The 27,171-nt window shown below is 42.0% G+C and overlaps 1 protein-coding gene across 2 annotated transcripts in view; it reads left to right on the top strand.

The window, feature by feature from the left end:
* The window catches only part of hacl1 (2-hydroxyacyl-CoA lyase 1), a 52,126-nt gene that overhangs the window by 13,436 nt on the left and 11,519 nt on the right, over positions 1 to 27,171 (top strand). For both annotated transcript variants that reach the window (XM_060921793.1, XM_060921794.1), the window contains exons 2-15: positions 788 to 892; positions 15,082 to 15,122; positions 15,224 to 15,304; positions 15,405 to 15,477; positions 15,783 to 15,860; positions 15,946 to 16,040; positions 16,475 to 16,587; positions 16,718 to 16,853; positions 20,900 to 21,005; positions 22,289 to 22,372; positions 23,071 to 23,172; positions 24,033 to 24,187; positions 24,632 to 24,790; positions 26,778 to 26,885. In XM_060921793.1, coding sequence (XP_060777776.1) covers positions 788 to 892; positions 15,082 to 15,122; positions 15,224 to 15,304; positions 15,405 to 15,477; positions 15,783 to 15,860; positions 15,946 to 16,040; positions 16,475 to 16,587; positions 16,718 to 16,853; positions 20,900 to 21,005; positions 22,289 to 22,372; positions 23,071 to 23,172; positions 24,033 to 24,187; positions 24,632 to 24,790; positions 26,778 to 26,885 — 1,436 coding nt within the window. The remainder of the gene's footprint in view (positions 1 to 787; positions 893 to 15,081; positions 15,123 to 15,223; positions 15,305 to 15,404; positions 15,478 to 15,782; positions 15,861 to 15,945; positions 16,041 to 16,474; positions 16,588 to 16,717; positions 16,854 to 20,899; positions 21,006 to 22,288; positions 22,373 to 23,070; positions 23,173 to 24,032; positions 24,188 to 24,631; positions 24,791 to 26,777; positions 26,886 to 27,171) is intronic.

Here is a 27,171-nt window from a genome sequence, read left to right on the forward strand (position 1 = left end):
AACTGTGGCTGGTTCTGTAAGATGCTCAGTAAAACCTGCAGCTCATTTCCTTATCAAACTGCACTCACTGTACCTCAGACTACTATTTTTTTATTTTTAAAGCAAAGGGTTGTCTCACACCAAATATTGATTTTGTCTCATGGCTTACTTCTCATCTCATCTCATTATCTCTAGCCGCTTTATCCTGTTCTACAGGGTTGCAGGCAAGCTGGAGCCTATCCCAGCTGACTACGGGCGAAAGGCGGGGTACACCCTGGACAAGTCGCCAGGTCATCACAGGGCTGACACATAGACACAGACAACCATTCACACTCACATTCACACCTACGGTCAATTTAGAGTCACCAGTTAACCTAACCTGCATGTCTTTGGACTGTGGGGGAAACCGGAGCACCCGGAGGAAACCCACGCGGACACGGGGAGAACATGCAAACTCCGCACAGAAAGGCCCTCGCCGGCCACGGGGCTCGAACCCGTTCCTTTTTGCTGTGAGGCGACAGTGCTAACCACTACACCACCGTGCCGCCCCTGGCTTACTGCTGTTTATAGTATTTTTTTTTTTTTTTAATGTTGAAACATTTCATTTCATTATTTTTAGTTTACAGCGTTTCTTTACATGTGCCTAAGAGTTTTGCACGGTACTGTAGATGGACATGAGGTTATTGCAAACTATTCAGATCCTAAACTTTTTTCCTCATCAAAATTATGACGCTAATGCACCTCTACTTGTTTTTCTTTTATCTTGTACATATTATAATATGTTCTAATGCTCATTCTAACACTGCAGAATGTGGAGTATATGTTTGGCATCGTTGGGATTCCAATCATTGAGGTTGCTATGGCAGCCCAGGGTGTCGGCATCAAGTATGTGGGCATGCGCAATGAACAAGCGGTAAGAGCACGCATCCTTCACACCCAGTGAATTGAATGTGATGACAACTTGCACAGAGCTATGCGACTGTGAAGTAGATAACAAGTAAATGATTTTTGTGATTACTAAATGTAAATGATTACATCATCATGCAGAGTACATGATAAAATCATCACACACAACTCGAAGTGGGTTGAGTTGTTAAAAATCCAAACTTTAATTACTTATGTGCTTTTACTCTGTAACAGTTTCTACATCAACTTTTTTTTTTTTGCTTTTGTACTTACTTAAAGCTAGACGGCCTTTCGATTTCATAAAATCGGCGAAATTTAGTTCGCTCTGAAATTTGGTCATTGTGATATATGTTTATTTCTGTAATATCTCACAAAATATCAGGCCATTTAGTGGCTGGGAAGTTATTTAATTTGAGGGATTCCCTAGCAAACAATGTGTATGAAATCGCTCGCTTCGCGCAGTCATGCAGACAGAGGAAGTCCGTGTGCGCATGCGCACACTTACCTTCGTTTTCTTTTGAGTTTTACAGCAGCTGGCATACAGTGTTGCATTACTGCCATCTACAGGTTTACCTTGACCGTGCACTGACAGTTCCATCATTCTGTCGCTAAACGAACAGCTGATCACACCGAGGTGCTCGCTGACCGCTGATATTTATTAGTTTCCTTTCCTTCACAACATAACGTCTTTTCTTCTCGCTTTCCGTTACTGTAGTCGGTCTTTCATATTTCATTCGAATCCTCCATTTTTCTCTTCTGTTTCAAACTTGTATCCCACAATGCCTTGTGTGAACAGGGAAAGCCCACTACGTGATGCATGATGTAGTATCTTGAATTGGGTCATGGTGAAGCAGGAAAAAATAGCAGAGAATTTAGGGCCACATGGCCCTAAAATGAATGAATGAATGAAGGCTTTATTTCAAACATATCAAAGTAGTACAAAACAGAAGAGAAGAAAAACAAAAGAACAAATAAAAACACTTAATTCAGTTAAAAAAACAATGGAACAATATTAACATGTTTGAAAAGGAGTAGGAAGAAGCATTAGCTTATTTAATCCTACCCCTTTTCCAATTAATTAATAATACTATTTACTTCCTCTCTGTGTGTGTGTGTGTGTGTGTGTGTGTGTGTGTGTGTATATATATATATATATATATATATATATATATATATATATATATATATATATACACACACACAGTGAGAGTAAAAAGTATTTGATCCCTTGCTGATTTTGTTGGTTTGCCCACTAATAAAGACATGATCATTCTATACTTTTAATGGTAGATGTATTCTAACATGGAGAGACAGAATATCAAAACGAAAATCCAGAAAATAACTTTAAAGAATATATTTTAATTGATTTGTATTTCATTGAGGGAAATAAGTATTTGATCCCTCTAGCCAAAAGCTCTTAATACTTCGTGGCAAAGCCTTTGTTTGCAAGCACAGCGGACAGACGTTTGTTGTAGTTAACCACAAGGTTAGCACACATATCAGGGGGAATTTTGGCCCACTCTTCTTTGCAGATCCTCTCTAAATCATTAAGGTTGGTGGGCTGTCGCTTGGCAACTCGGACCTTCAGCTCCCTCCATAGATTTTCGATTGGATTGAGGTCCGGAGACTGGCTGGGCCACTCCATGACCTTAATGTGGTTCTTCTTGAGCCACTCCTTTGTTGCCTTTGCTGTGTGCTTCGGGTCGTTGTCATGTTGGAAGACCCAACCACGGCCCATTTTCAACTTCCTGGCAGAGGGGAGGAGGTTGTCCCTCAGGACTGCACGGTACATGGCTCCATCCATCTTCCCACTGATGCGGTGAAATAGCCCTGTGCCCTTGGCAGAGAAACACCCCCAAAACATAATGCTTCCACCTCCATGCTTGACGGTGGGCACAGTGTTCCTGGGGTCATAGGCAGCATTTTTCTTCCTCCACACATGACGAGTAGAGTTTAGGCCAAATAGTTCAATTTTGGTCTCGTCTGACCACAGAACCTTCTCCCAATCACTTTGTACATCTTTGAGGTGATCATTGGCATACTTTAGGCGGGCCTCCACATGTGCCTTCTTAAGCAGGGGTACCTCTCAGGCACTGCAGGATTTTAATCCATTGCGGCGCAAAGTGTTGCCAATTGTTTTTCTGGTTTACTGTGGTCCCAGCTGCCTTGAGGTCATTCACTAACTCCCGCTGTGTGGTTGCAGGCCGATTTCTCACAGTTCTTATGATCATTGCCACCCCACGAGGTGAAATCTTCTGTGGCACACCAGACCGAGGTCTATTGATGGTCATGTTATACTTCTTAAATTTTCTCACAATTGCACCAATGGTTGTTACTTTAGGCAAGGCAAGTTTATTTATATAGCACATTTCATACACAGTGGCAGTTCAATGTGCTTTACAGAAGTAAAAGCAGAACAGTAAACAATAGAAAATAAAATTACATAAAATAATTGGGGAAGAAAAATAATAAGAATTAAACAATAGTAGAAATAAAATAATAAAATGAAATAAAAGTTCAAAAAAGGAATCAGCCTCAAGATTAATTATTATTATGGGTTTAACTCATAAAGCGCGCTCTTCCCGTGGCTCTTCCACGAGGATCACCAAAAATCGTCCCGCAGACACAATCTGCTGCTGCATTTTGGATTAGTTGAAGCTCTTTGATGGTCTTTTTTGGAAGACCTGTGAAAAGGCTATTGCAGTAATCAACCCTACTGGAGATGAAAGCATGAATAAGTTTTTCTAGATCATGTTTTGACATGAGACCCCTGAGTTTAGAAATGTTTTTTAGGTGATAGAATGCAGACTTTTTTACCACTTTCATATGACTGTTGAAGTTAAGTTCGCTGTCAATAAGGACACCAAGGTTTTTGACAGTATCCTTTGCTTTAAGCCCTTTATGCCGCTTTTCCACTACAAACGCGGCTGAGTCGGGCTGAGCCGTGCCGTGCTGAGTCGGGCTGAGCGGGGCTGTTGGAGTTGCATTTCGACTACAACCGCGCTGAACCGTGCTGGCTGGAAGTGGGTGGACACATTGGGTGGAGTTAGCGAAAGTGGGTGGACGTCACGTGATGTCGTTAAGCGGCGCAAACAGTGACATCAGTGATCTTTTAAGCGGTAGTCTCACAACCCAGAGAGTAAACAATAAACATGGAGGACATGGAGTCGTTAGTGTTGCTGGTCTTGGTGCTGTGGCTTGTTGTCACCGACAACGCCAACAGATACTGGCAAGAGCGTATAGATGAGGCGAGGCACATAAGGCTTCAGAAATTCTCGTAATTCGTAATTCTTCTTCTTCCGGGTTTACGGTGTTTACAGATCCCAGCGTGCTCGCGGGGCGTGTGTGGGCATGTGAGGACACTCCTCCTCACCAATCAGTGCACAGGGGAGTGTCTGCTCACGCCCCCAGCCTCACTCAGGTCGGTTTGGCTCGCTTCAGCCCCACTCCAAAACCGTGCGAGTTTTGGGTGCTAAGCAGGGCTGAAGCGAGCTGAGTCGTGCTGTTTTGAGATAGTCGAAACGCGAGCCGTGTCGGGCTGAAGTGAGCTGAAGTGAGCTGAAAAAGGGTAGTGGAAAAGGGCCATTTGTTTCAAGAACAGTGGCAATCCTAAGCCTTTCCTCCTTTTTGCCAAATATAATTGCTTCAGTTTTATCTGCGTTCAGCTGAAGAAAATTGTAAGACATCCATTTGTTAATTTGGTCAATGCATCTATGAAGAGACTCAAGAGGGGCATAGTCATTAGGTGACATAGCTAAGTAAAGCTGAGTGTCATCTGCATAGCTATGGAAGTTTATTGAGTTATTCTTAATAATTTGTCCAATTGGAAGCATATAAAGGTTGAATAGTAATGGTCCCAGGATTGAGCCCTGGGGAACCCCACAGTTCAAGGACACGGGTGATGAACTGTGGCCTCCAATGGCCACATAAAAAAATCTTTGTTGTAGGTAAGATTTTAACCAGTTGATTACTATACCAGTAAATCCAACCCAATGCTCCAGTCGATGTAACAGTATGGAATGATCTACCGTGTCAAATGCAGCACTTAAGTCTAAAAGCACCAAGACTGATGTTTTACCAGCATCAGAATTAAGACGTAGGTCATTCATGACTTTAGTAAGAGCTGTTTCAGTGCTATGATTGGCACGAAAACCTGACTGAAACTTATCAAAATATCCATTTAATGTCAGGAAGGCAGTTAATTGATTAAAAACAATTTTTTCAATTATTTTACCAACGAATGGCAAATTGGATATGGGCCTGTAGTTGTTGAGTACTGAGACATCCAGGTTATTCTTTTTCAGTAGGGGTTTTACAACCGCTTTTTTCAGAGATGAGGGAAACATGCCAGTTCGTAAGGAGGTGTTGATAATCTGAAGTACCTCGTCTGATATTAGGTGAAGAACAGATTTGAAACAGACTGTAGGTAAAATGTCCAGTTCAGATGTGGAGGAGCTGAGACTTTGTACTGTTTTTCTCAGAGTCTCAACATCAATTAAACTAAATGTTGACATTGTATTACGACCCTCTCTCTCGTTATCCAATGGTTCCAGATTTTGAAGTGTTTGCACTTGTGTGGCTATATTCATACGTATTTTATCAATCTTTCCTTTAAAAAAGATGCAAAGTCGTTGCATGTGTTAACTGAGAGAAATTTAGAAGGCATTTGTTTTGATGGGTTTGTTAGCTTTTCAACTGTAGAAAATAGCACACGGGCATTGTTGATATTCCTATTAATAATGTCAGCAAAAAAAGATTATCTTGCTTTAGAAATTTCTAAGTTGTATTTACATAACATCCCTTTGTAGAGTTGATAATGAATCTGGAGTTTAGATTTCCGCCATTTTCTTTCAGACTTTCTACATTCCCTCTTTAACATTTTAACTGTTGGATTTAGTTTCCAGGGTGCTTTTCCTTTGTCTATGACTCTTTTGGTTTTTAAAGGAGCAATAGCATCCATAATATGATTCATTCTTGAATTAAAAATTTCCATTAGATCATCTGCACAATCTGAAGATTGACATGGGAGTTCTGAGAGTGCCTGCTCAAAAAGAGCTGCTGTGCCATTGGTAATTACCCTCTTTTTTACAGTCACAGACTTGTTTTGAAAGTGAGGGGAAATGGAAACATCAACGAAAACACAGAAATGATCAGATATACCCAGGTCCATGACACTAGTAGATACATTAAGACCCTTAGTGATGACAAGGTCGAGGGTGTGGCCATGGGAGTGTGTTGGCCCTTGTACATGTTGTGTTTGGTTGAAGGCATCAATCAGTGTAAGAAATTCATTTGCATACGTGTTATCTGGATTATCAACATGGAAATTAAAATCCCCAGAAATAATAAGATTGTCAAACTCTAAACAAATATTTGACAACAGTTCCCCAAACTCCTCTAGGAACAGTGGTGCAGAAAGTCTTGGTGGTCTGTAAATAGTCAACACTAATATGTTAGAAGAACATTTTAGGATTGCACTTAGGTATTCAAAAGATGTAAAATCACCAAGAGTTGTCTGTTTGTACTGAAAACATGCCTTGTATATATTTGCTATTCCTCCTCCCCGTTTATTGGCTCTTCCAACACTCATGAAATCAAAGAGTGGGGGAGTTGCTTCAATGAGAGTAATAGAGCTGCTTGATTGTTCAAGCCAAGTTTCAGTAAGAAGCATAAAATCCAGTTTGTGTGTACCGATGAAGTCATTAATTAAAAAAGGCTTATTAAGTGATCTTACGTTCTGAAGAGCTAGTTTTACAGTGAATGTGGGGATAATTTCCACAGAAGCGTTCTGTGGTTGTTTTGGAACTGGAAGGAGATTTGACGAGTTTACCCCATTGATAGGATGAATAAGAACACCTCTCCTTCTTGTTAGCACAGGAATAGAAAAGTACGTCGTGGGTCCCAGCTTATTTTCAAAACTACCATCTGGATCCAGATTATATCAGTTCATTCCAACATGAAGGTCTTCACTGCTGCTGGTGAACTGTAGCTGTGCACATGGTCCTTGAGTCTTATCTGTAATCACAGGGGGAGGTGGTGCCCTTTGTTTCTTGGGTGCTGTGGCAGTTGGATATATCATTAGAGATTTTGGGGTACACAAGGCCTGACCATGAGACAGCTCTGTGTACGGTACTTGATTTGAGTGTCCTCTTGGGCTTGCCAAAGACACTCGGCTTAAAGACAATAGTCTCTCCATTTTCTCAGGAAAACGCAGTCTGGGGGGTGAAGGAGATACAGAGGGGCTTGGGGTTACATCCACTGCTGTTGTTGGTGATTGCCTATTGCCAGTCTCAGGAGGTTGTGGTGATGCTTGTTTATCTGATTGTCTTTCTGATAGTTCTGCCAGCTTACCCGTTAGCTCAGATATCATGTTGCTAGCCTTGGAAAGTGACGGGGATGTGTGTGGTGATAGATCCACCCTCTGATCATTTTCCTGAACTGAATTGGGGGCAGATGAGTCAGCATGATCCTCTGTAGTTACTGGGGGCTTAGTTGCCTTCGTTGGTGACAAGGAGTTTTGCTTGAATCCATCAGAGTGAGCGTTAGTCCCGCTTCTTTCTGCCTGCAGATTCACTGCTTGAGTTTGAACCTCAGCAGTGTGTTTCCGTATTGTTTTTGAGCCTTTGTTGATGTCCCTGGAAGGTTCAGTTTGTACCCAAACAGAGTTCGTATCAGTGTTGTTAGCTCCTTTCAGTGCAGCTACAGAGCGCTTATCAGAGAGTGTACCCAAGGTCGGCATGGATTGGTGGACAGAGTGTTGATAATGGTCTGCCAAGACTTTGGCACCAGTCCAGCTGAGTTCTGTGCTATTTGGGCTGAAAAAGGCTTTGCGTTTCCAGAAAAGGTTAAAGTTGTCAATAAAATTAATGCCAGAGGAAAAACATGTCTTTGCAAGCCAGGTGTTGAGACTGAGCAGTCGGGAAAACCCGTAATTGCCGATCACAGATCCTGGTAATGGACCACTGATAAAAAAAAAAAAAAGGCATTCCAAGTCCGTTTAGGGCAGAAAAAAGGTCTTTGAAAGATTTCCTCACAGTGAGCTGTTCCCTGAAAACATCATTTGCTCCAACATGCACAATAATGCGTTTAATTGATTTGTAGTTTGACAGCATTTTTGAAATGTTGTCTGTAGTCTCTGAGATGGAAGCGTAAGGAAAACAGCACACAACCATGGACTCTCCTCCAATATTTTCCACAGTGAAATCACCCACAACAAAGGTTGTAGGATTAACAGGTGTTGGCGGCTGCTTTCTACCTCTACTGCGAGCTTTATTTTTGTTATTCAAATTCTGCCACTTTCTAGGAACTACTGGTTCCATGTCTGTAAGGCACTGAAATCTGTTCTGGAGTGTAATGGGCTGTGTATATCTGTAGTTTTCAGCCCGGTGGTATTCATAGACTGTACAGTAGGTTTGACGGCATCAGACCGCAATGGAGTTGAAGTTAATGCCCTTTTGTTTTTGGGTCTAGCACCTTGTCTTTTCCAGCAATCAGTACTCACGTTTTGCTTTGTGAAGTCAACTGATTCATCCAAGTTCCCATCATTCAGATGCTGAACATTCCCCGCATTCTCTTTAGCGGTATCGGCTGCTGGACTCCCTTCAATCCTTAATAGACGGGCATTAATCATAGATTCCAGGCTAGAAATTCTTTTTTCAAGCTCAGTCCATTTGTTACTAGAGTTCCTTGGTTTCCCCATTTTGCTATAATCCAGTCTTCTGTGTCAGTTGCTTTGTCTAACTTCTAGGTTATCTTGTTGAATGTAAGTAAAAAGAAAGCAAATAAGAAAAAATAGAGAAATAGTGAAAAAAGCAGAAAAGAGGAGTTCAAGCAGGAGCAAAGCAAAAAGCGTCCTACTCGCTTGAGTAGGAGGAGCAAACGTTTAATACCCAGCATCTTGCTAATGTTTTTGTAGCCCATTCCAGATTTGTGCAGGTCAACAATCCTGTCTCTGAGGTCCTGAGAGAGTTCTTTGGTCTTACCCATTTTGGAGAGTTTGGAATCTGTCATGCACTACGTTCACACTGCAGGCTGAAGTGACTCAAATCTGATTTTTTCGCCCATATGTGACCTGTATCCGATCTTTTATTGACAATATGAACGACACAGATCCGATTTTTTTCAAATCCGACCCAGGCCGTTTGGATATGTGGTCCTAATTCCGATTCCTATCCGCTCTTTTCATATGCGACTTCAGTCTGAACCGCCAGGTCGCATTCATCCAACTTACACGTCATCAACAAGCCACAAACGTCACTATTCTGTGCTGAAGTAGGCGGCGGGTCTCTCAAAAAAAGTTACAACAACATGTCTTTGATGTTCCTTTGAACGGAGGTTGCAGTCACTACCCCGCAGAACGCCTGAGCCAAAACCCTTGCCCTCTTCCTTCTCAACCTCCTCCTTAACATCAGGCTATTGTGCATGTTCTGGCTCCGTCGCAACAACAACTGCATCATCGCCAGGTACTCCATGCTGGCTACTGTCATACACAGGAAACTTTAGGTTACTTCCGTAAACACTGGCCATGCTCACTGCGTGTGACGACGTCGTATCCTGCAATGCGCATGCGGAACACTTTTAGGTCGCTTTTCGTTCATACTGAGGATCACATACAAGTCGCATATATTTGTTAATGTGAATGACCTCACAAAAAAATCGGAATTGAGCATTAAGCCTTGCAGCGTGAACGTAGTGTGATTGTCTGATTCTGTGAACAGGTGTCTTTCATACAGGTGATTAGTTAGAACAGGTGTCTTCAATTCAGGTAACAAGTTGATTGGGAGTGTCTAACTGGTCTGTGAAAGCCAGAACTCCTAATGCATACTAGGGGATCAAATACTTTATTTCCCTCAATGAAATACAAATCAATTAAAATATATTCTTTAAAGTTATTTTCTGGATTTTCATTTTGATATTCTGTCTCTCCATGTTGGAATACATTTACCATTAAAAGTATAGAATAATCATGTCTTTATTAGTGGGCAAACCAACAAAATCAGCAAGGGATCAAATACTTTTTACTCTCACTGTGTGTGTGTGTGTGTGTGTGTGTATGTATATATATATATATATATATATATATATATATATATATATATATATATATATATAATATGCTAAGTAACTTTAAAAACACACAATGGAATTCAACACGATATCACTTTAGATCCATGCATATATTTGAAATTTATGATATTGTATGTAATGCACACACATCTTGAAACATCGATAAAGGACATTTATTGTCAAACTCAAGAATTAATTCACAATAAAAAAATTCAAAGTGACAGTTGGTCCATGTTCGGACCGTCATGCTGGAGATTCTGGGTCTGTGTCGTCCAGGGGTCTCAGCAGCAGTGACTGAGGGTGTCAGGAATCTGTCACGGAGGTGAGCTAGCCCGATGTGCTGATCCTGAACTGGCGTCGTGACTCGAGGCTGACCAGGGCGTGGACGATCCCTGGTGCTCCCTGTCTGTCTGTAACGCTGACTCAAACGGGAAATGGTCGAATGATGAACACCGAAGTGCCGGGCGACCTCTGTCTGTGTACTTCCGGCACGCAACATCCCGATGGCCTGTTCACGTTGATTTTGGCTTAGGCGTGGCATCTTCAATAATGACAATTTTCCCATCATTTCCCCCGGGTATTTATAGGCAAGATTGTGTGTGTACAGTGTATGCAAAATTTGTTTGAAAATTAAAGCCTGTCCATGTCATTGACTACCCGAGTCATATTGTACATTATTGAGTACAACTCCCTGAAATTCTGATTTGAGCACAGATTTGGAACTTATTCGGGCGGAACGAAGTTATTTTTCCATTGTCATACATTTCTTTTCTTCTTGAGATAAACTCAGCACGAATTCAGCAAGTTTTATCAATGTGCGTTTTTAAAGTTACTTAGTGTGTGTGTGTGTGTGTGTGTGTGTGTGTGTGTGTGTGTGTGTATGTGTATATATATATATATATATATATATATATATATATATGTATGTATTTATTTTTATTTACTATTTTTAAATCACATACTCCTAAACACAAGTAATTTAAACATATTTACGTGTACCAACAAAATAGAAAATAAACAAAGTAAATAAAAATATGTGCAAAAGCCCTAGTGCTCGTCCCACCCTTCTTCCTCACTGTACCTAGTAAATACCATGTGTTTGTACTGCTGTTTGAATATACTCATGCTTGGACATTGCTTCAGCCCCCCCGACAGTCTGTTCTACAATTTCACAAAATCATTAATTGTTCTATTTTGAAAAAAACGAATAAAATTTGAAGTCTGTGATTCGAATTCAGTAGTGTTCGGTCCACTAAACGTAAATAACTGGGTGTCGGAAAATTCTTTTTATGATCTACACTTGAAAAATTCTGAAAGGAAGCATAGCTTTAAGGAATCATTTTAGTGTTTTAATATGTCCATTTTAGTTATCACATACACCAGTCTAACATTTGTACATATCCCCCAAGATTTTTTTTTCATTGTTCTGCCTTCAGCTGCTTGTTCTTTTGTAAATCACTGCAAATAAGAGTCTGTGCTAAATTACTGAATGTAAATGTACGTAAATAAAAATGAACAAAAATACTTTGCACAGATGAAATGGTATTGACAGTTTTACTTTGATTTTCTTCTTTTTTTTTTTCAGAAAAAACATTTTTCCAACCAAAATTAAATGTTACAGAAAAAAATATGTCCGTAAAGGTTACATTTTATGTAATAGACCACATTTCAGGAAAACAAAAACAAACAAACAAGAAACAAATGCAGGCTGCCAGGTTTTACCTGCAAAAAGAGAAGCGAGTGCGAAACTCAACATGTCCAGAAGATCTGTAGCTGATTCTTCAAGATACTTAGAAAAATGTACCCTTAAAAAAAAAAAAAATGCGCAAAATGTACCTGAGCCTATTGATGCATGTTTAGGCACAGGATTGTCATGCCAAATATAGACTTATTTGTTTAGTGTGCTTTACTCCTCTTTATAAAATCTTTTTTATGTATCGTTATATTAATTTCATTATTTTAAAGGCATCTGCTTTTACAGCATTTCTTACATACACATGCGAGTTTGAGCTTTCTCAGACGACCAATGTGAAAGAAACATGGCAGTATTTTTGGTCATGGTTCCAAAATGCTGGTCCTACATTGCACTATTCCTGGGTTTCACGTGACGTCACATCCGCCTCATTAGTTATTCAAAACTTTAGCTGGTGGTCTACCAAAGCTCAGTTGACTAAGCGTTTGTACGGAGAAGGTTCATTGCTCGCATGAAAAATGCCTTACGCTTGCGTTGTTTTAGGTTGTTCGAATCGATCAAACCGTGAAACTGATAAAAGTTTCTTCAGGGTTCCCCATGAACTAATAAAAAAGGGTGAACGAACACAGGGTTTCACAAAAAGACGTCGAGAAAGGTGGCTTTTAAACCTTTTCACTGAAATCGAAGGGAGGCGAGTCGAAGCATGCTCGAGTTTGTGGTGATCACTTGGTGAAAGGTTTGTATTTCCCTCTCAGCTATGCCCGTAGTGTTTTCCAAGTACTTTTCTTGCTGTGTGTCGTTATTTTACAGTACTTTTTTGAGTCACGAAGTGCTGTTTCTTTGTTTCCTCCTCACTCAGTCCATATGTATGAAAGTCACGACAAAATTCTTCCCCAGCCATACCGTTACAATGCGCCGTGATCACTTCTCCCTCTTGTTTAACTAAGATCCAGGTCTTTAAAGGGGTTTCTGATGATCTTTGTGAATGATTTACCTGCGAGATAAGAGCCAACACAAGTGAGAATCAAGCCAACTGTTTGTTTACACTTCAACTTGCAGCTCTTCGTTGTAAAGACGTGAATGAAAAGCTTAAAAAAAAACATACTTACACAGGCAAAAACAATACAGGATTCATTCGGCAGCGACTTGATACCGAGGTCCTTTACCCAGTCACATACAAAAAAAGTGTGTAAGCCTCCATACTCTTCCACGCTTTCATCTGTTTTGCGGTGTAGAAGGACGCCATGCAACACCAGATAGTTCGAGATGTCGGGGAACTCGACTGAAGGATAGTTTTTGAGATCGTATGCCAAATCCTTCTTTCCCAGACTGTAGGGGTCGATTCCATTGCACATAGCAATCTCCTGAATAGATCTAAAGCCAACAGTGGCTTCTAGATTACAAGCGTACTCTGATAAGTTATCGCTAGTTGTTTGCACTACAGCAGCTGTTTAGACCACCAGCTATTAGACTTCCAGTAAAACTGCTTAGAAAAGTCACGTGACTGAAACCCAGCAATTAGAGAGGTTAAAAAATGGCCGTTGTCTCAGTCTTGTGACCAAAGATAGCGTGGGACAAAATTCTGACGGTGTCAGGAATTTAGGATGACCATCTCACAATGTGGCTGCTCCTACGACCTCCGTCTACTAACCAACCAATAGGAATGCATGATGAAATGACACACTGATCGACGTGACACTGGACGCTATTGAAAGGGCTCGTTTCTTGCTTAGCTTCATTGTTTATCTCTCTAGTAGCGCAGATGAATGATGCACACTGATGACATTTTATTTTTGTATATTGACTTGCATTGTAGCCTACGATTCAGTAGATGTTATCATTGTACAGTATACACGCATCAAACTTCATGTACCCATGTTTGCTGGAGCTGTGTCGTACAGTGTGCAGTAAACGTGTACGATTGCTGAAATCTCACAGTCTGTAGGTGCTATAGATAGTTTTCACATGACGTCACAGAGTCGGGGATTCCCTAGTGGCGGCCATCTTGCGGGTCAAGCTTACCGTACGGGTCACTGAGCACACATTGTAACGCGCGAGTACAAAGTCTTCAAAAGAACCCAAGCAGGCTATTTAAAGCTAGCAATGGTGCACACCTGTTGTATTCACGGCTGTCGTAATAGGTCAGATGATGACGTCAAGCGGAGCTTTTATGGAATTCCCACTGTACGGGAGCACGAAGGCGAGCAAACAAAGAAACTCAGCATACAAAGGAGAAATCTATGGCTTGCGAGAATCAACCGCAAGGATTATCAGCCTTCCAAACACAGCAAAGTCTGCTCCGATCATTTTATAAGTGGTAAGTTTTTTAAATAAACAATCAGTTGTGTTTAAGTTTGTTTTCGGAAACCAAAACATCGTGTAAACAATCTCTGGAGAATGCTTAACTGGAACCGCTGAGTGTACGTTTACATTGTAATGTACACTTAATATCGCTCGTTTGTCACGTTTCTATTTGACACTTGTCACTTCACTCACGCAAGGGTCATTTTTGAAAAAAACATTTTAGGTCTATTCTGTATGCAGGGATGCAAACAGCGCGCCTTTTGGCGGATGCCGCCTTTTTCACGGCTGAATCGCGCAGATCCGATTTTTTTTTTGGGGGGGGGGCGTTGAAGTGTCTGATTATAATTTCAAAGTAAATTCTGTATTAAAATTACTAAATAAGCAAATCCGTTACAGTCCATGAAACATAGGAAGTATAAGGATGAGAAAAAAACAGTGAATCGGAAAGCTGCGCACGTTTGCGCAGCTTCGCGCAAATGTGCGCAGCTTTCCGATGCAAAGTAATATTGCACAGTATTCATAATAGTCTTAAATCAACTCGATATTATACACACACACATATTTATATGCAGTATTGAGAGCTCTAAAATTCCAATGTTTACATACCTTGGCTGTAATTAGGACACGACTGTCACTTGTTTTTATATGGTGGACTTCACGGACCCAGCCACAGACAAAATAATTGTATAACTCCAGCGACTTGTATGCTTTGAGGTCGTCAAGTGTGTAGGCACTTTTACTATTCACGAAATAGTTCACAATATCAGGGTACGATATGGATGGCAGCCCTGCATAGTCACTTGAAAAAGCATCTTTGTCCACTTCGTAGGGGTCAGTTCCCCCAATCAAGGCCAGTTTGGCTGCATACCGTTGTCGTGAGATGTCGTCTAATGTATCCATATACTTCTGTTTGCTTGATTTTGCCGACATTGATCTTTATTTTAGAAAACTGACTATATAACTTCATAAATTCTTCCGAGATAACGTAGCCGGTAATGGCGATGGTCCTTTGTTTGCCCCACAATATGGTGGCTGGAGGGCGTTCCCCGGAATGCCGTGATGTCAGTGAAAACTATAAGATTTTGCACAGTACTGTATATATTTCATTTAATACACATCTCTGTATTCAACAGGCCTGTTATGCTGCTTCTGCAATTGGATATTTAACAGGACAGTATGTGTTTCTATTAATTGACCTCTCATCTACTATCAGTGTATTTACTTTTTGTTGTGGCTAAGCATTCACCCTTCTTGGTCTTCGCTACTCTGTCACAGTCCAGCAGTGTGTCTAGTGGTGTCTGGACCTGGGCTGATCCATGCACTTGGTGGAATGGCCAATGCTAACATGAACTGCTGGTAATGAGTTTGAATACTTGAATAATGAATGTGATTCCTTGTAGTATACACAGATGAACTTATTATTTTGGGGGTTTTTTTTCTTTCATTTTTTTTTCAGGCCTGTGATAGTCATTGGAGGCTCCTCCGATCAGAATCAGGAGACAACTGGAGCGTTTCAAGAATTTCCACAGGTGGTTATGCATTATGTTTTTGGGTTGCCCATCCCGTCGTGGCTCTGTACAAGAGTCATATTGGCACGATATCTCAAGAATGAACTGATTTAGCTTTTGGGATTGATCCAAACAGGGTCAAGGTCAAATATCTGAAATAGTCTTTCTTCAATATTGTGTTTGAAGTGTATTTTTAAGTGGATTTCTGGCTTACAAATGAGTTAACAATAAAGACTAGACTTGTCGGCTAAGCATCCCCATTGACACAGTTGTCATTGGGTTGTGCTAGACATCAAACTGAAATTTTCTTCTCTTTTCTCATTCAGGTAGAAGCCTGTCGCCTTTACAGCAAGTTTTCAGCCCGACCAGGCAGTCTGGTTATGATACCAGCTGTAGTTGAAAAGGTAAAGTTAGATTATGTCTTTTTCTATGCCTGTGGTTTCTGATTCCTGTTTCCTGCTATAAGCACTTACTCTGCTGTATCACCAGGCGGTAAGGACCAGTATTTACGGTCGTCCAGGAGCATGCTACATAGATATCTCTGGTAACATGGTGAATGCAAGAGTGGACCGGAAAACCGTCAGGTGATTCCAGTGATGTCTTTTGTGTAATTTGCTTTTCATCTACACGTTTCTGATACATGGTGGAGGATTTTTGATATCCGAGTCCATGCATGTGATTGAAAATAAGGGCTGGCACAGTCGGTAGCTTTACTGTGTCACAGTTAAAGGGTCTCCTGTTCGATCCTGAGCTCAGGTTACTGTCTTTGTGGAGTTTCACGTGTTTAGGTTTCCTTCCACCTTCCAAAATATACGAGTAGTTGAACTGTCCATGCTGAATTTCCCTCCTGTGTGAATGAGTGTATGAATGTGTGTGTGCATGGCATCCTGTCTAGGCTGTATTGCTGCCTCCAGATCCACAGTATCCCAGACCAGAATAAAGCAGTTCCTTAGCTTTCCACTGAGCTCATTCAGGCAGGTTATGTCTGATTTCATCTTCTGTGGCTGTGTAACTTCAGGTTTCCGTCCTGTTGTCCCCGTCCTCCAGTGAGCCTGGCCAGCAAGCACGAGCTCTCCAAAGCTGTCACGGTGCTCAAACAGGCCCAGAGACCACTGCTGATCATTGGCAAAGGTGACACTGAAACAATATGTCTCCTTAGTTTATTCCACAGTGCATTATTCCCGGTGTAGCTGTAGGTTTATGAGTAGTGCAGTGCTTTATGGAGCCTACACATGTGAATAGTGTGTGTTGCCTGGTGTAGGCGCGGCATACAGCCGGGCAGAGAATGAAATTAAAGAGCTGGCGGAGTTAAGTGGGTTGCCCTTTCTGCCTACTCCGATGGGAAAAGGAGTACTTCCTGATGACCATCCCAACTGTGTGGCCGCTGCCCGCTCCAGGTGTGTGCACGTGTGGTCCACTTTCACTTATACATTTCTGACACAAATGCTAAATGTTTTTATTATACCCCCACTCCGAAGGAAGGGGGGTATACTGGTTTACCTCTGTCTGTCCGAAACACCCTTTTTCTCAGCAACTGCAAATCATAGCCACTTGGTACCAAACTTCAGCTTGGGATTCTGTACCGTGTATACCGTTTTCAGGTCTGTCACACATTAACTTCCTGTTTACCGCCTGAATGTATTTACGAAACGTATAGTGTGGCTTTACAAAATTTTCGTAACACTTTTTTCTCAGCAACTACAAATCACAACTGCTTGATGTTTGGTACCGAGCTTCAGCTTGGGGTTCTATACCCATACATGTCAACCCCTTTGGGTGTCCACCTGTAGTATCAGAGGAAGAAATCCATAAAATCCTTATAGCCTTCGAATCTAACCAAACTTAATAAATAAATAAATAAATAAATATAACTTGCCTGAGAACTTCGTCCAGCATGTCTCAAATCGCCTCGCCCGTGCCGATATTGCACACAGGCATGTCTATGATTCTTGACTTCGCCCCTCTGTTTATGTCGAAGATCCGCACCAAAACGGCCAGTCGCTTGTCCGTCTTTTTGTCATTGGATTCGTCGATCATCGAGGAAAATGGCGACGTCCGGCAGTGCTGGATGATCGGTAGTGTAGCTTCGGGGGCCAAGCTCTTTTTGATTATTTGCGTTGTTTTGGTGCGCCTACAGCTGATAGAGTTTGCAATCGTACTGTCCGTGCAAATTCGCAGCAACAGTTCTGTCAGGTGGTCCGCAACGGCTAGCGGCAAATTGTGCTGAGCAATAAAATTACAGATCGTAACTTCTGCTCTTATTACACTTGTTGGTTGATCATCGGTCTTAGGCTTTGCAAACATCGTCATTTGCGGCTGATTCTGTTTCTGGTGCAAATTTCGCTGATGTAGTTTGGACCTCATGTGTTCCCTCACGTCGTAAACTCCAGACGCTGCAACTTTTATATCTCGCACACAAACTGTGCAGTGCGCGTACTCCTCATTTTTCGCCTGAACAATGACACCATTAAATGTCTCCTTCCATTCAGGAAGATACCACCCGCCGTATCTCATTTTCTTTCTCGGTGTTCCCATTCTTTCACTCAGCAGACGCTATTCAAAATCTCTCAGGTGTAAACAATGTCGCTCTGCACAATGAGAAAATCGTTCGAACAATGACCGTTTGGCGCGTTTAAATGCAGATCGTGCGCATGACCGGAACGAGCGAAGTCTCGCAGTCTGCACGAGGCTTGAGGAATAAACATCCGGTTTCACATAGTCTGGGTTATCTGCCCCTGCATACACGCCGTTCTTTGTCTATAAATCGAGCTTTTGTATGTTTTTGCGACGATCAGCTGACGATGTTCAAGTAAAATACACAAAATAAATTTAGGTCAGAAAATACTGAAAATCCGTAAGACTTTGTTTATACGCCCTTGAAATGAGCTAAAATCCGTATAATTTCCGGACAATCTGTACAGTGGGGAAAACAAGTATTTGATCCCTTGCTGATTTTGTTGGTTTACCCACTAAGAAAGACTTGATCAGTCTGTAATTTTAATGGTAGGTGTAGTCTAACATGTGGAGACAGAATATCAAAAAGAAAATCCAGAAAATAACTTTTAAATATCTATATTAATTTATTTGTATTTTATTGAGAAAAAGAAGTATTTGATCCCCTAGTAACCATCAAGAGTTCTTGTTAATACAGACAAGTTAGACTCTCCAAATTACCTTGTCACCTAAATTGAAGACACCTGATATCACTAATGACTTGTATAAAAGCCACCTGGCCACAGAATCAATCAGTTTGTCAGACTCCAAACTCTCCAACATGGGAAAGACTAAAGAGCTTTCTGTAGATTTAAGGGAGAAGATTGTAGACCTGCACAAGACCGGTATGGGCTACAAAACCATTAGCAAGAAGCTGGGCGTTAAGGTGACAACTGTTCGTGCAATTGTGCGCAAGTACAAGACTCACAACATGATCATCAATCGACCTAGGTCTGGGGCTCCAAACAAGATCTCACCTCATGGGGTTTCCAGGATCATGAGAACGGTGAGAAATAGACCTAATACAACACGGGTAGAGTTAGTGGATGATCTTAAAGCAGCTGGGATCACAGTCACCAAGCAAACAGTTGGTAACACTTTACACCGCAATGGTCTAATGGTGATGATACACGGGGCAACTTTTTGGGCAATGTTGCCGAGCAATGTTGCTGGCAACGGGCAACTAGGTGAGACACAGGGCAACTTTTCAGGGCAACTAACAATGGGCAACAACAGTTAGCAACAGCAGTTTACAGTTAGCTAAAAAAAATCGATGTCTTAATTTTTGCTGTGACCATTTAATCAAGCTGTCTGTTGTTTTTTAGAGCTTTGGTGAGGTAAATTCCTCCATATAGAATATTAAAATAACTTACCGGCGTAAAAAACAGATGAGGAGTCTCTCCATCTCTTCACTCCACTGACACTGAGCGGCCGCCATATTTGTTTGAAATTTCTGATCTGAACCTCACCGGAGGTCACATGACTCGATACTCACGTTCTGATTGGCTTATCTCAAAAAGTTGCCAGAGATTATCAAAACCATTCAGAAAGAAACAATGTTGCCCAATCTCAATAGAAAAGAGTCAAAACGCAATTGCCCAGCAACATTGCTCGGCAACATTGCCCAAAAAGTTGCCCCGTGTATCATCACCATAACATCTTGCAGTGCTTGCAAAGTACCCCTGCTTAAGAAAGCACATGTGCAGGCCCGCCTGAACTTTGCCAATGAACATCTGAATGACTTGGAGAGTGACTGGGAGAAGGTGTTATGGTCAGTTGGCATCAATTCAACCCGTCATGGCTGGAGGGAGAGACATGCTGCTTATGACCCCAAGAACACCATCCCCACTGTCAAGCATGGAGGTGGTAACATTATGCTTTGGGGGTGTTTTTCTGCACAGGGCACAGGGCTACTTCACCGTATCAATGGGAGGATGGACGGAGCCATGTACCGTAAAATCCTAAGTGAAAACCTCCTTCCCTCTGCCAGGAAGCTTAAAATGGGTCGTGGATGGGTCTTCCAGCAGGATAATGACCTAAAGCATACAGCCAAGGCAACCAAGGAATGGCTGAAGAAGAAACATATCAAGGTCATGGAGTGGCCCAGCCAGTCTCCGGACCTGAATCCTATAGAAAATCTATGGAGAGAGCTGAAGCTCAGAGTTGCCAAGCAACAGCCACGGAATCTTGATGATTTAGAGGTCATTTTCAAAGAAGAGTGGACCAAAATTCCTCCTAATATGTGCAGAAACCTGGTCATCAACTACAAAAAACGTCTGACCTCTGTGCTTGCTAATAAGGGGTTTGCCACAAAGTACTAAGTCCTTTTGGCAAGAGGGTTCAAATACTTATTTTCCTCAATAAAATGCAAATAAATTAATACAAATTCTTTAAAGTCGATTTCTTGATTTTCTTTGTGATATTCTGTCTCAGCATGTTAGACTACACCTACCATTAATATTACAGACTGATCGAGTCTTTATTAGTGGCCAAACCAACAAAATCAGCAAGGGATCAAATACTTGTTTTCCCCACTGTATAGGTTGACATGTATGTATACCATGTATACCGTTTTCAGGTCTATCGCACATCGACTTCCTGTTTACCGACTGAATGTATTTACGAAACGTATAGTGTGGATTTTGACACTATTTCAAGAAGCAAAATGCTATTTCAAAATGGCAGTTTACGAGGATGCTGTTTGAAATCCCTGGGGAGAGACACTGCTCTTTACTTACTTGTTTCAGGGTTAATTATTTGTTGAAGTCAACATTCATAATAAGTGTACTATTTCTTCGTTTGCTTGCATTCTGATATGAGAGTGGGGGGGGGGGGGATATGTAAGTGAGCAGTAGCTCACAGCTGATCTTGTTAGATCTGCATTTGAATAGTGTTTTTTAATAATCAATTGTAAACCCCCCCCCCAAAAAAAGCTGCGTCTGTGTTCCAGAGCTCTGCTGAAGGCAGATGTGGTAGTGCTGCTGGGTGCTAGACTAAACTGGATCCTGCACTTTGGCTTCCCTCCCAGATTTAGCCCTGATGTGAAATTTATTCAGGTAGGTTAAGGGTAGAGTACAAATAGACTTTTAGGACAAACAAAGCTTTGCTGCAATCCAGATCTCCAGTTGTCAGTCATACTAGTATTGAGCTGGTCATGCTTATAAATCAGATTCAGCTTTCTAAACTGACAATTTTGTGTGATATCCATATAGCTACTTTTATCTTTAATTTTCTCAATTAATTCCAATATATTCAGTAAGACTTAACTGTTGAATTGGCAGCATGGTGGTGTAGTGGTTAGCGCTGTTGCCTCACAGCAAGAAGGTCCTGGGTTTGAGCCCGGCGGCCGGCGAGGGCCTTTCTGTGCGAAGTTTGCATGTTCTCCCCATGTCCGCGTGGGTTTCCTCCGGGTGCTCCAGTTTCCCCCACAGTCTAAAGACATGCAGGTTAGGTTAATTGGTGGCTCTAAATTGACCGTAGGTGTGAATGATGCCCCTTTTCCACCAAATCAGTTCCAGGGCTGGTTCGGGGCCAGTGCTTAGTTTGGAACCGGGTTTTCTGTTTCCACTGACAAAAAACTGGCTCTGGGGCCAGAAAAACCGGTTCCAGGCTAGCACCAACTCTTTGCTGGGCCAGAGGAAAGAACCGCTTACGTCAGCGGGGGGGCGGAGTTGTTAAGACCAACAACAATCGCAAGCCCGCGAAAGGTCGCCATTTTTAAGCGACGAGAAGCAGCAGCTGTACAAACGCGAAGTCATCCATTATTATTATTGTTGTTGTTGTTGCTGCTGCTTCTCCGTGGTGTTGTTGCTTCGATGTTCGCGCCAAGGTTTATGCAAACGCAGCAACGTAACTGACGTATACAGTGATGTAATGACGCGTCTTCCCTTAGCACCGCAAGCTATGGAAAATCAAACTGGTTCTCAGCTGGCTCGCAAGTTGAACGAGTTGTGAACCAGCACCAGCACTGGCCCCGAACCAGCCCTGGAACTGATTTGGTGGAAAAGGGGTATGAGAGTGTGAATGGTTGTTTGTCTCTATGTGTCAGCCCTGTGATGGCCTGGTGACTTGTCCAGGGTGTACCCCGCCTCTCGCCCATAGTCAGCTGGGATAGGCTCCAGCTTGCCCATGACCCTGCACAGGATAAGTGGTTGCTGATGATGGATGGATGGATGGATAATTGTTGAATTGCCCCAATGCAAGCTGACTGCTTGTGCGTACTTCTAACCGTCTCTCGCTGACTTGGATAATTAAAAGGAGTGCATGATTATGTTGTGTTGGCCTGTGACATTCTGAAGTGTCTGTGTCTGCACAAGATGTATGCTCTCTCTCTCTATAGGTCGATATATGTGCAGAGGAGTTGAGTAATAATGTGAGGACTACAGCAGCACTACTGGGAGATGTCAGGGCTGTAGTCAGCCAGGTATCCACCACACAGCATGTTGCTACCTACTTTAGTATATTATATTACATTTCATTACATTAATGGCATTTAGCAGATGCTCTTATCCAGAGCGATGTACAACATACCCAGAGCAGCCTAGGGAGCAGTTGGGGGGAGTGCTCAAGGGCACTTCAGCCATTCCTGTTAGTCCAGGGAATTGAACTGGCAACCTTTTGGTCCCAAAGCTGCTTCTCTAACCATTAGGCCATGGCTTCCCCAAATTTTACTTTAGACATTACAAATAAACATCGCAGTAAACTTTGTCAGATGCAAGGTCATGCTTTTTTTTTTTTCTTTAAAGGTGGTTTAAAAGAATATAAAAAGAGGTTGTAGGTAGTTATAATGGCAAATCTGTGGAAATGATTCATATCACAAACAGTCTGACTCATTTCATCTTGACTTCACATAAACTTGTTAATGATGGTTCGTCTACAAAGTTACACTGTCCATCCTGAAGCACTAATCTTGATCATTAAACCACTGTTTCTTTGCTGTTATTTTTGCCCTAGATGTATAAAATCCTTTGTACTTTTATAGAAACCGTGGTGTGGATGGATTTGAGGTGAAGCCTTATCAGTGTTTTTATAACAATGTGCCTCACAGCAGCAGAAGGCTATTAAAACTGCTGATTTAATCGCAAACTTTTAATAACTAATTTTTTCTGAATTCAACTCCAGCTGGTAGAAATCTTGAGATCGGACGCATGGTCGTATCCAGCAGACACAGAGTGGTGGGCAAACCTGAAAGAAAAAGTGGCTTCCAATGCTCGGATATCAAGGGTAAGGGCCTGACTTAATAATAAAATTTGGTCATGGATCAGATTGATGCATATAAATTTGCTCAGTGCTAATTTAATTTCTATTGGGGTGTTCACACGGCACATATTTGCATCGATGCTGCACCGATGTATTTTGTTGCGATATATCTTACACCAGTGTAAATTTTGTGGAGCGTTCACACGTCACAAACCTGCTTACTAGAGAGAAGTGTGTTAGCACCGGTGCAGCCCCACTTGTGTTCACACAGCAGTTTTTGCGACCGTGCTATACGATAGTAATAATGCGGAAATGAAATATGTGCATTCGTGAAAATGTGCTTCCTTTTCCCGGTTGTCATGGCATCACCAAGTGCCGGGAAAACAATGTGGATGAAGACACCAGTGTTGCCAGATACTGCTGACGTTTTCCAATCCAAAATATGTTCAAATCCGCCAAAATGCACTTAAAACCGCCCAATCTGGCAACACTGGAAGACACGCAGTTCTGTTGTTGTTGATATTCGCCATTTTGGAAGCGCAGAATAGCAGGATGCAAATTATGCAATGCCCGTATGTAATTAACTCTCCTCACGCGTAGCGAGTCTACCCCTGTAGCGTTCAGACGGCCCATTTTATATCGGTGCTGCCCCGCAAACTAGCATTTACTCCGGAGTAAATTTCTTAAACCACCTCCCGAGCAGGGTTAGATTTGCACCGGTTTAAGCAGCTTTCAGGGGCGACACCGGTATAACTTTGTACCGTGTGAACGCTCTACCGGGGCAGCCCCGGTGCTACACCGGAGTAAAAGTTGCCGTGTGAACACCCCTTATGTTTTACCTCTGCACTCAAAATAAATTGACTTTTTTTTTCCCCAAAATGCAGGCTCTTTCTCTCCAAAACACTCAGCCCATGAACTACTACACAGCATTCCATCACATTGCTAAACTCCTACCCAAAGACTGTGTCATTGTCAGCGAAGGAGCCAACACCATGGACATTGGCCGCACCATGCTGCTCAACTACTTCCCCAGACGCAGGTCTTTAACATTAGTCTCGACCCTCTTTTCTCCCCAATTTGGTCTGGTCAGTTCCCACCTACTAGCTAACTCTCCCACAAACCAGGAAGGGTGGGGCAAACACCTGCTTCCTTCAAGAAGCATGAAGCCAACCATTCCATCTTTTCAAACTGCTCCTCATGCAGCATCACAGGGCAGCGTAACACACGGAGGAAAGCACTAACTGCCCTCTTCATTATTCTACATTAGTTCACACATGCTGATGATTGACAGGGGAGAAAGCGTATGGCAGTTTCTAAATTCAGCAACACTGCAGTCATTTATTTCCACTTACAGCTGAGAACCTGACTCTTTGATGACCCATGAATTTACACAGCAGAGCTTAAAATGTAAAAAAAAAAAACAGTAAAGTTTGAAATATAAAGCTAAATCTATGGCAGTACTTACTTGTGAGCTCTTCTACAGGCTGGATGCAGGAACATTTGGTACCATGGGAGTGGGACCTGGTTTTTCCATTGCAGCAGCAGTACTGGAGCGGGCCCAGCACACAGGTAGAAGAGTGGTGTGTGTGGAAGGAGACAGTGCGTTTGGCTTCTCGGGCATGGAGGTCGAGACCATGTGCAGGTAAAGCTCATGCTTTTATTAACCACTCAGTGGCCAGGGATATAGTTGAAGTGTGACTGGACATGCATGTGTGATGGATACAGCAGGAACGCAAGTGACATTGTTTACATATTGGCCTGTGTAACTTAGATACTGTACATGTGGAGGATTAAAAGCGACATCCACTGGCATTTCAAAGTCAAAAGGTCCTGGACTGACAGATTTCCATGTCGAACTCTAAAAACATTTAGAGATTTCGCCGTATCCTGGGACACACATTCGTACCATTTAAAACTTTCCACACTTACATATTCATACCATTTATGATTTATGTGTCATGAGCTTAAACATCTTAAATCAAAAATTATAACCACACTTTTAACAGTTATTCCACGAAATTGAGTCGTACATGAGCTGATAAAGGGCGGCACGGTGGTGTAGTGGTTAGTGCCGTCGCCTCACAGCAAGAAGGTCCGGGTTCGAGCCCCGTGGCCGGCGAGGGCCTTTCTGTGTGGAGTTTGCATGTTCTCCCCGTGTCCGCTGGGTTTCCTCCGGGTGCTCCGGTTTCCCCCACAGTCCAAAGACATGCAGGTTAGGTTAACTGGTGACTCTAAATTGACCGTAGGTGTGAATGTGAGTGTGAATGGTTGTCTGTGTCTATGTGTCAGCCCTGTGATGACCTGGCGACTTGTCCAGGGTGTACCCCGCCTTTCGCCCGTAGTCAGCTGGGATAGGCTCCAGCTTGCCTGCGACCCTGTAGAACAGGATAAAGCGGCTAGAGATAATGAGATGAGATGAGCTGATAGACGACGAGGCACATAGCACTGAGTCAGCTATAAGCCATATACGGCAAGACTGAGTGGAATAACTGTTTTATTCTGTTCCATATTCACTGGATTTTGAGAAACGGAGCATTTTTATTTTTGCAAATTCGATAAATAAATAACTTTATACAAAACGTCCGACAAAATTGTTTCTGCTTAGAATGTAAAGAAACCGGCGAAATGACTAACAATTTGTGAAAAATGCTAATAAAAAAGATATTTTATGACCATCAAGTACTTTTATTCCATATTTTGTTGTTTGTTTTGTATTTTGGGGTTTTGTTTTTGAGTAGTTTTTATTTTGTCTTTGGTTCAGCAACACGCTCCGCCATTTTGTTTTTCTCTATTCATGGTATATGAGCGGATATCCTAGTAGTAGAGTAGCCAATCAGAGCGTACGATTGCTCATATCCAGTGAATGTGGATAGAATAATTACAAATATTCATGGAACTAGAAGATCTAAAAGAAGCACTCAGCACAGACATTTTGGTATGTTTTAAAGCTACATGAGAGGGTGTGTGGTGTTTAAAAAAAAAAACTCTAACCATAATGGAGAAATTAAAAACTGTCTGGAATATTCCATAAATATGCTCTAATTTGTTCAGTCAAATACAGACATTGTTTGGCTGCTGCTGTAATATTATTGTTGTTGTTGTTGTGTAGGCATGTTACACGAAATATGGCCTGCTTCTTTTCCAATAAAAGGAATGCAGCCTGATTCTCATCTTATCTCATTATCTCTAGCCGCTTTATCCTGTTCTACAGGGTCGCAGGCAAGCTGGAGCCTATCCCAGCTGACTACGGGCGAAAGGCGGGGTACACCCTGGACAAGTCGCCAGGTCATCACAGGGCTGACACATAGACAACCATTCACACCTACGGTCAATTTAGAGTCACCAGTTAACCTAACCTGCATGTCTTTGGACTGTGGGGGAAACCGGAGCACCCGGAGGAAACCCACGCGGACACGGGGAGAACATGCAAACTCCGCACAGAAAGGCCCTCGCCGGCCACGGGGCTCGAACCCGGACCTTCTTGCTGTGAGGCAACAGCGCTAACCACTACACCACCGTGCCGCCCCAGCCTGATTCTATTTCATTTTTTTTTTTTTTTTTATTCTGTTCAATTTTTTTGTGTAATTTTACTACTACGAAGTATAAAAATATGTATGTCTCTTGAACAGGTATAAGCTGCCAGTCATCATCATTGTCATTAACAACAATGGCATATACAGCGGTGTCAATACAGAGACATGGAGCGAAATGGAGAAGATGGGAGACATGACCACTATGTGAGTCCTGTATCTCTTCACTGACATTCTGACAGGCTAGGAAACAAAAGTACTGATGAGTAGGCATGGGGTCAGTGCACTGGGGTCCAAAAGTCTGAGACCACATTTGAAAATGCTTTTTTTTTTTTTAAAAAGGAAATAAAAAGAATGTTTTAATATTTTTGAAATATTTAAAACAAATAAAGTAAATGTTTAATATTTAAATAATATTGGCCGGCGTTAAGTGGTATATCAGATATATTCCATTCAGCTAGCATAATACTGAATGAGTCAAAGACGAGTAGCT

Source organism: Neoarius graeffei, chromosome 5, assembly GCF_027579695.1.
Source record: "Neoarius graeffei isolate fNeoGra1 chromosome 5, fNeoGra1.pri, whole genome shotgun sequence".
NCBI lineage: Eukaryota > Metazoa > Chordata > Actinopteri > Siluriformes > Ariidae > Neoarius > Neoarius graeffei.